General features: G+C 43.9%; 1 protein-coding gene across 3 annotated transcripts in view; it reads left to right on the top strand.

Annotated features, from left to right (window-relative positions):
- Positions 1-14,137, top strand: part of ZFAT (zinc finger and AT-hook domain containing) — a 233,381-nt gene that overhangs the window by 93,207 nt on the left and 126,037 nt on the right. For all 3 annotated transcript variants that reach the window (XM_031014020.3, XM_055348046.2, XM_055348048.1), the window contains exons 4-5: positions 9,585-9,770; positions 11,358-11,508. In XM_031014020.3, coding sequence (XP_030869880.1) covers positions 9,585-9,770; positions 11,358-11,508 — 337 coding nt within the window. The remainder of the gene's footprint in view (positions 1-9,584; positions 9,771-11,357; positions 11,509-14,137) is intronic.

Here is a 14,137-nt window from a genome sequence, read left to right as displayed (position 1 = left end):
AGCTGGGCCCAAGCCCCCGCTCAGAGAGAGGTGGGTGAGAAGGAAAGGAGCAGTGTTTGCATGCTGTGGTGCCTGAGCTTCCTGTAAGCCTTTCACACCTCTGCCTGTGGTGAAAGCAAAAATGCTGTTTATTGAAACCACTTATAGTCCACTAGCCAGGCCCCTCTGTTCTCTCCAGCACCTTAACACAGTATTACACTTTGCCATTTGACCATCACCTCATCTCATTGTGGAGCCAGCTGTTCGGCTGGTTCCTCTTTGCACTCTTTCTAAACTTCTGCTCCTGCAGAGCATCAGAGGCAGGAGGGGTTGTGGGAAGCACTCGCCTTGCAGGCTGCTGGACTTCAATGTGGTGCTGGGTGTACCACTCATGGGGACAGTGTCCAGGCTCAGTCACCTCTTCTCACCGAGCTTCGGACTCCTTATCTTTATAAGGGGCTTGGGAGCAGTCCTGCCTCACCAGGATGGTGGAGACTGAGGGAGACCGTGGCATGTGCAGCGTCCTGAGTGGCTGCAAGAGGCCTTCCCTTGCTATTTGTTTAATGACTGGATGACTTTCCCACTGTGTGAGGTTGGAGGCCCTTCCTCTCTTTCCCCACTTTACTATCTATGATGTTTTGGGCACGGTGGAAGACTTCCAGTGAAATAGGCTAAATCCTGCCAGGCCTTACTGAACTTATATCCACCTAGGGGAGACAAACAAGAAATAAGTAAACAAATACACAGACAAGCCACTCACAATAACTGTCCTTATCATTAGGGACTGTTTGTGTGAGATGTGTTTGTTAGATGTGTTTGTTAGATCAGACAGAGCTTAGAGCACTAGACCACAGTTGCTGGTGGTCTGCAACTGCGATGGGTGGACTTACGGTCTTTCATCTTTACTATGGTGTGAAAGTGACATGCATTTAGTAGAAACTGTACTTTGAATTAGAAATTTTGATCTTTTATTTTTAGTTCTATTTTTTATTACTATAAAATTTATATTATTGTTATTATAAAATAGGATTTGTGTGAAATGGTTTTGTCCAACTCTAGGCTAATGTTAAGTGTTCTGAGCACATTTAAGATACGATAGGCTAAGCTATGATATTTGGCAGGTTAGGTGTTTTAAGTGCATTTTTGACAATGATATTTTTGACTTAGGATGGGTTTATTGGAATGTAACTCATCGTAAGTTGAGGAGCATCTGTATTTAACAACACAAACTGTTCCTACTTCCCAAAGGCCTGCACTCTACCAGACTCAGGTAAAATGATTACCTTCTAACATACTGTGTGGTTTAGTTATTTATTATGTTTTAAACTGATTGTCTCTTTCCTCACTAGCATGTAAACTCCAGAGGGCAGGGCTCTCTCTCTGTTTTGGACACTAAGGTATTACAAATGCTAGAACAGTGCTGACTACTCCATAAGTATCTGCTGAACAAACTGTGGCTAGTAAAGAAAAAATAAATGCTATGGCGTGTACATAATTTCCAAGTAATTATTTATTTCTTTTGTGCAGAAATGATATTTTGCTTGAATATGGACACTTAAGAAAATTTGAAAATAGGAAAGTGAGAAAGGAAAATCATCTCATAAAGAGAATATTTTATTTAGTAGTAGGGGATAATTGTTAAACTTTGTATTGGAGATAGAAATTCTGTTCTCAGAGGAGACACACTTGGTATGAATATTTAACCAAATTGAGGAGGGGGTAACCAGCAAGCAGGCATAGAAACTGAAGAGGCAGACTTGAAATCAGACCCAACGTTGACCTGGCCCTCCCTAGTCACAAGCAGCCACTCTTTTGCAAATAAAAATGCACAGAGACTGGAAACCAGGGGTGTGACTCCCCGCCTCATTCTGCAGCAAACACCACACATACCAGGACAGCCTGGGGTAGGAAGCTGTCAGACACTCAGACAACCCCAATGCTGCACCTCTGTTCTGTTGCCACGATTGTACAAGATGACGAATGGCTCTGGAGCAGGAGTATGGGTGTCGCAAAGTGTCCTTCTCTGTTCGTGTTTCCTGAAAACTCATAGCAATGAATTTGCTCATAGTAACTGTATTAGTCTGTTTTCACACTGCTGATAAAGACATTTTTCTTCCCGAGACTGGGAAGAAAAAGAGGTTTAATTGGACTTACAGTTCCACTTGGCTGGGGAGGCCTCAGAATCATGGCGGGAGGTGAAAGGCACTTCTTACATGGTGGTGGCAAGAGAAAAATGAGGAAGAAGCAAAAGCGGAAACCCGTGATGAACCCATCAGATCTCATGAGACTTATTCACTGTCATGAGAATAGCACAAGAAAGGCCAGGCCCCATGATTCAGTTACCTCCCCCTGGGCCCCTCCCACAATTCGTGGGAATTCTGGGAGATACAGTTCAAGTTGAGATTTGGATGGGGACACAGCCAAACTATGTCAGTAATCACGGTCGAGACTATCTGCAATTTAGTGAATCAAGCCCGTGGTTTACGGCAGCTCAGAGGGCTTTTGTGCACGTGCAAGGTGGGTTGGGCAGCACAGCTTATTTCTAAGCAGGTCACCATACAAACTGTCTGTTTTGTAGTGGTGAAGTCTCTGTTCCCAGAGTGGTTCACAGGTAGTGTAGACAGCATTCCTTTGAGATGGTTGCGTGATAACTGCCTGATGATTGGAAATTGTGCAGAATGACCCTCCACCATCTCATCTGCCCCTAAAGGCTTGGGGTCCCTGAGTCTACATTAGAACCCAGACTTTCTGTCGTGGTTCTTAGTGTGTTGCCATATCATTGTCCAAGAAATATCTAATCTTAATTGTTGTTATTAATACTAGCTGGGACATTATGTTGTATATTTATTTAATTTGCATGGTAGAGATGATAAAAGTCTTAAAAACAAAGCTGAATCTAAAACAAGATATTTTGGATTGTACAAACTGAAGCACTTCCAACATAGGAGGAGGGCTTTGTTCATTGGGAGAATGTGGAGGTAGGGGTTTTCTTGAGTGACTGTGCAGAGCCATAGCCCCTGCTCCAGGTGTGTGGGTGCATGGGACGCTCTCATGGCTGTCTAGAACCACCAGATGCTGAGAGCAGAGGTGGGAAGCTCTCCTCAAGATTGCCTCTGACGACTAACTTAATTTCATCTGGTTCTTAGGATTTCTAAATTTGGTGCCCATCAGGGTGGCTGCCAAGACAGGGGAATGAGAGTAGCTGTGGTGTGTGGTTGAGAGAGTCTTTGGGGTGGTGTCCCAGATATGTTTTCAAAAGGCAGAGAAGGCGAACATTGATGAGATATTTAATATGTGTCTGGGGTTTTCCCCGTAATTGTGTTCTTCCTCCTTACAGCCATCTTTTGAGGTCCTTATTTATATTTTATTTTTTATGAGTGATTTTAGGGAGATTCATCAATTGTCCAGAGTTCCTTTGCAAGTGGTTAAGTTGTGTCCTACCCCAGCCTCTCTGACTCCAGAGTGCTGCATGCCCACTGCCTCTCTGCAGTGGTTCCATTAACTAGCCCCTGTGCTGCTCAGGCCAGCTGGTTTGTAGCGAGCTCACGGCATGGCTGAATGCAGCAGCCATGCACAAGAGGGAGAAGCAAAACCCATCGACAGCTATGGAATTTTTAAAAGGAAAGGAAGCTGGAGGGGAGCATAGACAGGAAAGAGTAGAAAAGTTTAAAAAGTCAGTAATTGAGAGGAAGCAGGAGACTATTGAAAAACACCTATTGAAAGGCCATGATACATGTGAGCTGAAGATGGGACATGCCAAGCTCTCAGAAAAGCATCATCAGCATGACTTCTAGGTCGGGTCCTCGAGGCATTTCAGGGGACAAAACACAACTTTGGAAAGTACAAAGGTGGGTCAAGTGAGGATATAGGGAAATTGGTGAACAACCAGGTCAAATGGGAACAAGGACTTTGGTGTCCAAAAGGGAGTGGGCAGAAAATTACTAACAAGGCTGTTGTTAAAGTATCTTTCTCTTTTACCCTGTACCCTCCTTGCTTTCCACGAAGAGGTATTGAGCATCTACGACACACCAGACCTAATACTGGGGATGAGAAACAGACAGTCATGCGGCTGTTGAAAGAGCTGGGTTCAGGGCTGTGAGGAGCATGGCTTGTACAGGAGTGCAATGGAGAACCTGATATTTCTCTCCATGAAACACCTGCTTTTGTAGGCCAGAGTCTCTGGGTGGCATCTGGGTCTCCATGCCAGTTCTTCTCCTGCCTCACCTCCCACCCCCCACATACTGGGTGTTTTACCTGGAGTTATTTGATACTCCCTAAATGCACCTGGCATTTGCCTCTGAGCGAGCATGCGTGTTCTTTTTCTGTGGGAGCCTTGTTCTTTTCACAGTGCTCCAGGGCTCAAGGGATCAGTCAAGATCATCTCCAAGAACCATTTTCAAGGCTGTTCAGTGCGGTGCCTGGCACCGTGGTGCCTGAATCGGTTGGAAAGCTTAGTGTTGAAGCTTCTGAAGCTCTCAAGAATAGAACGTAATGTCCGTGGACTGTGGATCCATGTTGCATGAGGCCACAGAGAATTGATGAAGGATGTGGGGGCTTGGAGGTGTGTATTTGGGGCAGTCTTGAGTGGGCAGAGTCTTAGCTTAGGTTCCCCACTGGAAGCAGCTTTGGCTGCAGGTAGTTTACCTGAGTGGTAGTCCCAGGAAGCAGGAGTGGGGGATTGAGAAGAGTGAGACAGGGAAGGAGCAATGCCAAGGGCTTGTTAGTGGGGTCCCTGCTCTAGGTAGTGGGGATTTGGCTCTCAAGATGTTGCCATGGGCCAGGCACAGTAGCTCATGCATGTAATCTTAGCACTTTGGGAGGCCGAGGTGCGTGGATCACTTGCGGTCAGGAGTTTGAGACCAGTCTGGCTAACATGGCGAAACCCCGTCTCTACTAAAAAAATACAAAAATCAGCTGGATGGGATGGTGTGCACCTATAATCCTAGCTACTTGGGAGGCTGAAGCACGAGAATCACTTGAACTCCGGAGGTGGAGGTTGCAGTGAGCCAAGATCGCACCACTCCAGCCATGGTGACTCCCAGAATTGTCTGCCTGGACAGTGTCCAGAGCACTGGTTCCACCTTAGCCGCTGCCAGAGTCACGTTTGGGCCATGGGATACAAGGAGAACCCCACTGTCCCTGGCTGAGGGGAGGACCAGAGCCTGCACTCAGCGCAGACTCGAGGCTGGTGTGGTCCAGTGGGTTGAAGGTGCGTGGTGTTCTGTCCCCTGCTCTTTTGTCTCTTCCAGGTTTTTCTTTTACTATCTCTCATATTTTTCACTCTTTCTCCTTCTTTTCTCCCTGCAACTTCCTTTCTCCTACCTTCTTCCTTATGTAATAGTTCCACCTATTTGTATGTGAGGGCCTTAGAATTTAGAGATTTAGACGTTGTTTGGTCTGACTTCCCATGTGGTTTAGAGTCTTTTCCACAGCATTTCCAATGGTATCTGTGACTTCCTGGAAAACCCTCCTCAGAAACGTGTCTGAAAAACACCCTTTCCTTGGACAGCTCTAACTGTTGGAAGTTCCTTTCTCTGCTCTGAGATCTATCGCAGGGGACTCTACCCATTGGTCCTAGCTTCATCTTTTTGAACACAACAGAGCAGGTCTTCTTCATTGTCTGGCTCTAGCCCTCTGGAGGCCTATGTTAGGCTTCATAAAATCCCAAGAAGTCATGGACCCAACCTCCAAGAGGTCACAATATGGATAAGGCATGTCAACAGATAATTGTAAGCAGTGTGGGAAAGTCCAACCATTGGTTTGGTGCTCTGTGTGTGTGTAAGGAGAATGGAGGAGGTAAGAAGGTGAAGGGTACAGAGTATCACAGAGGAGGGGAAATCTGAGCTGCCTTTTGGCTTGTCACTCAGACAAGCAGAGGTGTGTGGATCAGAACGTTGTGCAATGCATGTCTGTGTGCCAAGGTCCAGGGGCTGTAAACAGGACCGGGTGTTGGTCAACTTGTGGTTCAGCATTGTTGGAGCCCAAAGTGGTAGGAGATAAGTACGTGAGGGTGTGTGCTGGCAAGTCATGGCCTTGATGGTACAGGGATAGTGGGAGAGGATTTATGGCAATTCTTGGAGGACTTTACCTAGCACTTTCTCCTAATGGAGATGGGAAGGAAGCCTGATGAAGGGTTTTAAGCAGGCAAGTGACAGGATTAGATTTGGATTTTTAAAACAGTTCCTCTAGGGTCTAGGTGGAGGAGGATGGTTCGGAGAGTGTGTTAGTCAAGATACTGTTAGCAGAGGCACTGGTTAAAAACGAGTTTAACAATGAGAATGTTCTCTCGTGTAACAAGAAGTCCAGGCACAATGGTTCAAGGGCTGGTTCAGAGGCATATCTGTGCCGTGGAAGCCCCAGGATCCACCTCTCTCTTTGTGATGCCCAAGGCATTATCATGGACTTTCACTTGGACTCTCCTAGCTGCTGGGTGGATGCCTCAGTTCTGGCAGTGGACATAGCAATACCCAGCTGAGGAAGAGAGGCGGTACTTTCCTCATGAGGAAGGAAAACCACTTCTGGAAGTCCCTGGACCCTTCTCCTCAGACCCCATTGGCCAGGCTTGGGTCCTGTAGCCCTAGCTGTTCAGACGGAGCAGCGTTCCGAGTTCCTGGAGTAGGAGGTGGCATCACACTCCAGGAGGGATGGGTGTTGGGAATGGGTAGGGTGGATACCAACAATGCACACCCCAAAGCAGCCGTGGGGAAGGAAACTCAAATTGGAGCTGTAGGAATGTTGAGGGGAGAGATGAGATTCTTGTACAGTCTTCTCTTCTCCACCAATGCCAGCTCAGGTCTCCGTTGGCTTTTAAAACGGCATGGCGCCAGACCTTCACCCACGTCCAGCCACCCGGTTCTGCAGTGTGTTCCTAACATACAATGCCTAAAGCAGAGTCCGGACGCGGTTTATCCAGACACAGTTTATCCGGTGCAGAGCGTGGTGATCTCTTCAGCTGCTTCTTATTAGTGTAGGTGAATGTCGTTTGGTTTTTGTTGATTCCTGCTGTTAACCTGGGTTGAGCTTCTGGCAAGTTCTAATTCTCAGGTCTTTTTTTTAAATGTGAACAAATCTGTTCCTGGCATATCACCCACATATTGAATTGTATCCCATGGTGAATTCTGGTACAAAGCAAGGCATCATTTTAAAAGCAAAAAATTCTGTAAAATGTTGTTTCTACCTTTTAATAGCATCCAATATATTCTGCTATAGTTATTTATGCGTGTGTATCAGCCAGTATGCAGGCCACAAAAAGAACTTCTGTGACTCAGGCAATTTGTAGACCTTTTGAAATGTTTTTATTATAGGCACTAAAAAGTAAAATAAAATGAAAACTGCTGTTAGGCATGATGCAAATCAAGCCTACAAAATGTAGGCACTGCCAGTGACTTTGAGATCACTTGTTTTCCTCATTCTCCGGCTTTATAGGAGTCATCATGCTCTTCAAGGGAGGGACACGTCTGATGGTCTTGACTTTTTCCGTTTAGCCTTGGAGAGTGATGCAGTTCTGTCTGATTCATGATCTCATCTATTTGTTCTTTTTAGCTCAATGTTACCATATTTAGTGCTGATACTATTTATATGATAAAGGACCTTTTCCAGTGAATGAAAGAACTTCTATAAAACTGTTTCACTAGGTCTAAAAATGGTCCAAGCACCTGGATTGTGGGACGAACACCAAAAAAACTTTATAGAACATAGAAAATTAGAATGTTTGTTTTGATCAATCTGCCATTAGCCAAGTTTTTTTCTTGCCTCTTCTTGAGTGAGCTTTCCTCGAACCAGCCTGCCTCCCTAAGAAAGAATACTCCTCCATTTTATCTTTTCCCTTCAGGCATTCCTTGGTACGTTTACTTGGGGTACTGGCTTTAGGCAGAGTTGAATCACTGGAAACAGACGGACCAAATGGACTCTGGCTATCTCCCTTTGGTTTCTCCTGTTTCTGCCATATTACTGCATGGTTCCGATCTCACCTCCTTATGACCCGACCTTGCAGCACTTTCTGGACCCCCAACCTTGCGCTTGCGCACCCTGCTTCCCTTCATCCGTTTCCACACTCATGGCTGAGAAAGGAATTGTTCCCTGTGCATTTGTCATATGTTCTGAGGAAGTGAATTTTGGGCAGGTTATTTGAGGTTTTGTGGTTCTATTTCTAAGAAAGAGAAAACTCCTTTTCCTCCCTTTTATATTTCCTCCTCACTTAGGGATCTCAAATACTGTGCATTCAAGAGGTGGCTCTCAAATAGTGTGCATTCAAGAGGTGGCTCCTTTGTTCTTCACTTGGATATCGAAGCTTTTCTTACCCCTCAGGCTAATGCCAAGGGTAGCCATGTGGAATTAGCTGTTGTTCTTTCTGTGGCTGACACATTCCCTCTTCAGTGTATTTCAACATTTTTTGAACCCGTTGACTTTGCTGTCTGCAGCAGCGGCACAAATATAATCCAGCCCTTCCCGGCTTAGACACCTGTGGCTCTCCATGGCCTTCCAGAGGCAGCAGGCAGGCCCCAGGCATTGTTTCCCTTTGCTCTTCCATTGTTCTAAGAAATTTTAGACTAGAGTCAGCCTTGAAAAATCAAAATATTTCATGTAAATCTGGATTTCCAGTCTCTCTGTGAGCCGTCAGAAGACCCAGCAGGCTGGTCCTCTGTCGGAACTTGAGCCTCCTTTCCTTCCAGCTTCTCCCCATCCCCAGGCCTGACTGGTCTCCATGTACATTGATGTTTCACTCCCAGTTCCCCAAAGGAAGGTTCCAGGCTTCTCATGGCCATTCAGGGCCCTCTAGGGCCCAGCTCTGAAGCCCTCCCCTGGTTTTATTTCTATCTCCCTGCTTCCTCATGGAGTTGTCACCACACGGGATACTTGGGCACTGGTTTATACTTAGGCTCTGCCATCTGTCCCTAGATTGGAACGCCATTGTTTCCACCACACCCACTCCTCCTTTGCCCTATACCCCTTGCCTGTATTTCCTGACCATTGCTTTGCACATGCTTGCTTTTTATGTGAACCGAGGGTTTACCTCCCCACGAAGTGGAGAATCTACCATCCTTTCCTGTAACCATCTCAGACCCTTGCTCATTTCATTCGGTGCGCAGCAGACTGCCCTGGACTGCCTGTGCTGTTTGCATGTCTGCCTCTCCCCCTGCACGGTGGGACCCTCAAGAGCAGGGTCTATACCTTATCACTCCTTTTGTCCACGATGCCTGGCACCAGACAGTAGCTGATAAGTGTAAGTTGAATAAGTGAATTATTTATTTCTTAGAATATAAATCTTGGAGACCTTATCTTCTGTGCAGTGTTGTTTATTAATGATTCTGAAGTCTGCTAGGCCTCATGAAGACAAGACAAGACAAGAAACTATGTCTGCTTCACCCAACAGTGTACGCCCAGGGCCTAGGTGATGGCCTGTGGCGGGGAGCAGTGAACATGTACTGAATCGAGTGAAGGAGTGAAGAGCCACCGTGGTACCTACAGTGATTCCGTGGTCTGCGTGGCACTGCAGACCAAAGAGCTGTGTTTCCTTTACTGTCCCGTGAAAGAGTAGTGTTTACGCTCCAACTCTGCCACTGATATAAAAGGATACCTTATGCATCTTGGTATTTGCTCCTTAGGTAACGAGTCTGACCTTGAACTAGAAAAGAAGTGTAAGGAAGATGATCGGGAAAAAGCCTCGAAAAGACCACGGTCACAGAAAACAGAGAAAGTCCAGAAGATCTCAGGAAAGGAGGCCGGACAGCTTTCTGGGGCGAAGAAACCCATCATAAGTGTGGTTTTAACTGCACACGAAGCAATTCCAGGTGACTGCACCAAGCGGGAAAGGACAAGGCAAGACCCTTGGCAAGTCTGTGCCAAGGGCAGCCTGATGTCACAGTCTGAGTCAGAACACAGAGCTGGTGCATTGGTGGGGCTCTCCATTTAATCACCCACTAATTTGAGAGGATGAGACTTACTTACTGCCCAGGTGTTGTGGTTAATGGATGGAGGAGAAGCTGTGAGGGCTGCTGTGAGGGCCGCTGCTCTTGCTGTAGTCCCACAGCTCCGCCGTGCTGCTCCTGCTGGAGTAGTGGTTCCGGGAGCAGTTTGTTTTCTTCGTCCCCTCACCCAGCTCTTCTCCTGGGTGTGTGCCTTCCCCTCCTGCTCTCAGCCATGCTGTCCTGCATGTGAGGCCAGCCCATTCAGCCAGACGCATGCAGGCTGCTGCTCCAAAACCCATGCTAACTCTGCCCACCATCTGTTTTGTATTTTTTTCCTCTCTACACATAGAAAAGATGTAAACTGACATAGATACCCACTATTTCCATCTCTCAAAGGTTAGAGTTCTATTCTCATTTTTCTTTTCTTTTAAGATCAAGACAGTGGGAAATGTCCTAAGGTGGTATCCTGGGGTGCCTCTGATCTTTTTTTGTATTTTTAGAAGGGTTCACCAAATATAATACTAGAAATTTCCATCTCTGTATTCTTTTACATGAAATAGCTGGTGGATATGTGACACTATGTTTTTAAAAAAGATCTCCTCTACGATAGGACCCTTAATTTAAAAAGCAGTTTATAATAGTGTTTCAAAGTATAATATGTTTTCCCTATGCGCTTGAGGTGATTGCTGTCAAATAAAATGTAAAAATTAAGTTTAGGATTTTAAGGACAGCTACAGCCTTTTAAGTACCTATTTTCAATGCTAAGAGTAACTCATTATTTAAAATGAAAACTCTGAATAAATTCTCCTTCTGTACGTCACTGCAGACCAAGGTGATCGGTAGAGAACAGACCATATAAAATTGTGTGGCTAGAAGAACTTTCTGGAAAGTCATTTTGTCTGCCCTACTCACTTCAGAATAGTATTATTCTGGAAAATAAGAAGCCCAGAAGAGAATTTCCTATTTTCAATTGTTGCTAGAGAAAGTTTCTACGATTTTTCTAAAAATTAGTGGTAGTATTTTGATATTTCTTTAAGCAAGGGTGAAAAGTATAAATAATTCCTTTGCAATTCCAGAAACAAGGGGTAAATTGGATCTTTTTCTTTAATGCAGTTTGACACGGGTGATCCTGTATAAAACCTTGCAAGTGACATATATATGTATATGTATGCACATATATATGTATATGTGTGTGTATGTGTACTTTTTAATATAAGTAGATCAAGTGAAAATATATCTCAGGAGGACATTTAGACAGATTATTGAAAAACTTGTCCTTTCTCAAACACATGCACACACTCACACACACTCACCCAAAAAATTTAAATGTGCGAGCTGAGTGAAAACTATCTTGCGTGGGTATCAGACGGTATAGAAATAGACTTCCCAGCACCATCCCCTCTGCTGTGATGGGGTCAGTGCCCACTTTCGATGCCTCTCAATAAGCAATGCCTTTTGCATCAATCTCAGGTGCTACCAAGATTGTGCCAGTGGAGGCTGGGCCCCCTGAAACAGGAGCTACAAATTCTGAGACCACTTCAGCAGACCTGGTGCCTCGGAGAGGCTACCAGGAATACGCCATTCAGCAGACACCTTATGAGCAACCAATGAAGTCAAGCAGGTAAAGTGTTTTGTTCTGTGTAACTTCAGCCAGAGGTTGAATATGAGTGAACTCCACAGAGTGCAGGAAGGATCAGCATGCTTGTTCGTTTGGATTCTGCTTATAAACTTGTTTGTAAGAGATACTGACTCCTTGATTCAGTGGTAGAATTACCCCTCCATTGCAGCCCTCGGTGTGCTCGCTGAGCCTCCAGTGTGTTGCAGAGTAGCATGCTTTTAGAACTGAGCACCAATTGGCTTAATGAAGCCAGAGCATTTTATTTAAAGAAAACCTATTTTTTACCTTAATAAAAAGAAATAGAAACATAGCTTAAGTAAAGTTTTAGACATTTATAGCTTCACTTACTACCATTTAGAAAAATATTTATTTCCTTCCCACTTTCAAAAGTAACACAAGTGTGTTGCAGAAGGCTCACATGTCCCATATGATGTGGCATTAAAGTAACCTAGAGTTACTGTTTCTGGAGGTAGTTTAGTTCATGTGCTTCTACAAGTTTTTTGAAATATACTAACATATATTGGTTTAATTTTGTTGTTTTTTGCAAATACTAAATACCGAAAGTACTGTTTTCAACTTTTTTTTAAAAGCTTACTACACCTTGAAAGTCTTTCATTTTTAGTACACAGTTTAAAAAGCTGTGTTTGCTATTACGTGGATGTATTTTAGTTTATATAGCCAGTTTTTACTACTACGGACAATGCAGTGATTAATGTTTTGGTGCATACATCTTTCCATACTTCAAGACCTCCTGTGGAATCAATTGCTAGAGTTGAAATTGCGACAGCAAAAGATATGAGTGCCTAGTGCTTAACTGACATTAAAAACTGTCCTCCAGATACACTGGATCAGTTGACCACCCATAGCAAACCAGTGTGTTTCTCTACAGTCTCCCCAAATTGTCTGTCTTTAGCCTGTACCTGCTGAAGTCAGTTAACAAACTCTGATCCCCAGAGGTCTGAAAACATTTCTCCCAGCTAGAAGGAAAGACAAAGAAAATGCCAGTTGCCAGTGGTTTTCCTCTGTTTCTGGAAGAAGAGAAATGGGGTGTTTTTGAGTAGAACATAAGCTTCAGAATGAAATAGACCTAGGTTGGCTCTAGACTACTCTGTATGAGTTCAGCTCAACAAATTGAACACCTCTTATGTGCTGGGCACTGGTGATATGACAAAGAATCAGACAGTTGCAGCCCCTGCCCTGATGAAGCTTACACTCCAGTGTAACTTGACACACGTTACTTTGCATCTAACATTTGTTGCACAATTTTAAGACTGTCTAATAGAATTTTAGTTTAGTAGTGAGAATAAGAGATAAAATATGCAAAGTGCCTGGCACATGTAGTGCTCTCATTAAATTATATTATTATATCATGTGGTATGCTTCATTAATTTGTAGCTTCAATCCTCTATTCTTGTAAATGTGAACAATTGAATTTATTGATGAAGTTGTAAAAATACTCATTCCTTTGGTGAATTCATAATAGAATTAAGTCTCTAAAATCATTCTGTGTTTCAAGTCAGGTTGATTTGTAGACCTTAATTAATTATCTTCACAATATTTCAAGGTCTGTTGGGGGGGAGGTTCAGCTAAATGTTAATCTAGTTACAGGTAAATACACTGAATATTTAATCAACAGATCTAGGCTATATTTTTGTTGTCATGCATTCTATTAATATTTTATTGTGCAAATTATAAGATAACTATAAAAGAGATGTTTTTGCATAAGGATTTTACTTTGTAAAATACAGATAAAAACTTTTAGGTTATATAATTCTTCTCTCATAACAAATGATACAGAGTTATTATATAAAAAATTTTGGAAGTTCAGAAAACTGAGGGAAAAAAGTCATTTATGATCTTATTGCCCAAAGATAACCACTTATTCTTTTAAATGTGTTTTCTCCCAGCCTTTTTTTCAGCATGTGTATTTTATAAAATTGAGTTTATATTTTATAGCGATTTTGTATCTCACTTTTTAAAACTTTTTTTTTTTTTTTTTTCTGAGACAGAGTCTCACTCTGTTACCCAGGCTGGAGTGCAGTGGCACAATCTTGGCTCACTGCAGCCTCTGCCTCCCAGGTTCAAGCTATTCTCTTGCCTATTCTCTTGCCTCAGCCTCCTGAGTAGCTGGGAATACAGGTGCGCACCACCATGGCCAGCTTTTTTTTTGGATTTTCAGTAGAGTTGGGGTTTCACTATGTTGGCCAGGCTGTTCTTGAACTCTTGACCTCAAGTTATCCACCAGCCTTGGCCTCCCAAAATGCTGGGATTACAGGCGTGAGCCACTGTGCCCAGCTGTCACTTTTTAAAACTTAATCACATTACATTTATATGGCTTTGTACTCAAATGAATCACAAACATTTTGCTTTATAGCAACAAGGCATAACTTCATGAGGATATAGTGTTATCAACTCAACTCTTGACATTGGAGCCAACAAGATCTTTTAAAAATGCTCATCTGATTGTTACCCTTTTAGGCTTTGTCTTGCTCTTAGGGGTACAGGGGGCTTCCAAGACTAGTCCTGCCACCTCTGAGCCTTGTCCACCTGCTGTGGTTCCCCAGTACTCTTGCTCCTGCCATCTGTTCCAGCCATCTGGGCCTCTTTTCACTTCCTTAGTCTCTTCTTGCAG

The sequence above is a fragment of the Gorilla gorilla genome, chromosome 7 (genome assembly GCF_029281585.2).
Source record: "Gorilla gorilla gorilla isolate KB3781 chromosome 7, NHGRI_mGorGor1-v2.1_pri, whole genome shotgun sequence".
Classification (NCBI taxonomy): Eukaryota; Metazoa; Chordata; class Mammalia; order Primates; family Hominidae; genus Gorilla; species Gorilla gorilla.
This window is presented reverse-complemented; position numbering and strand designations above follow the sequence as displayed.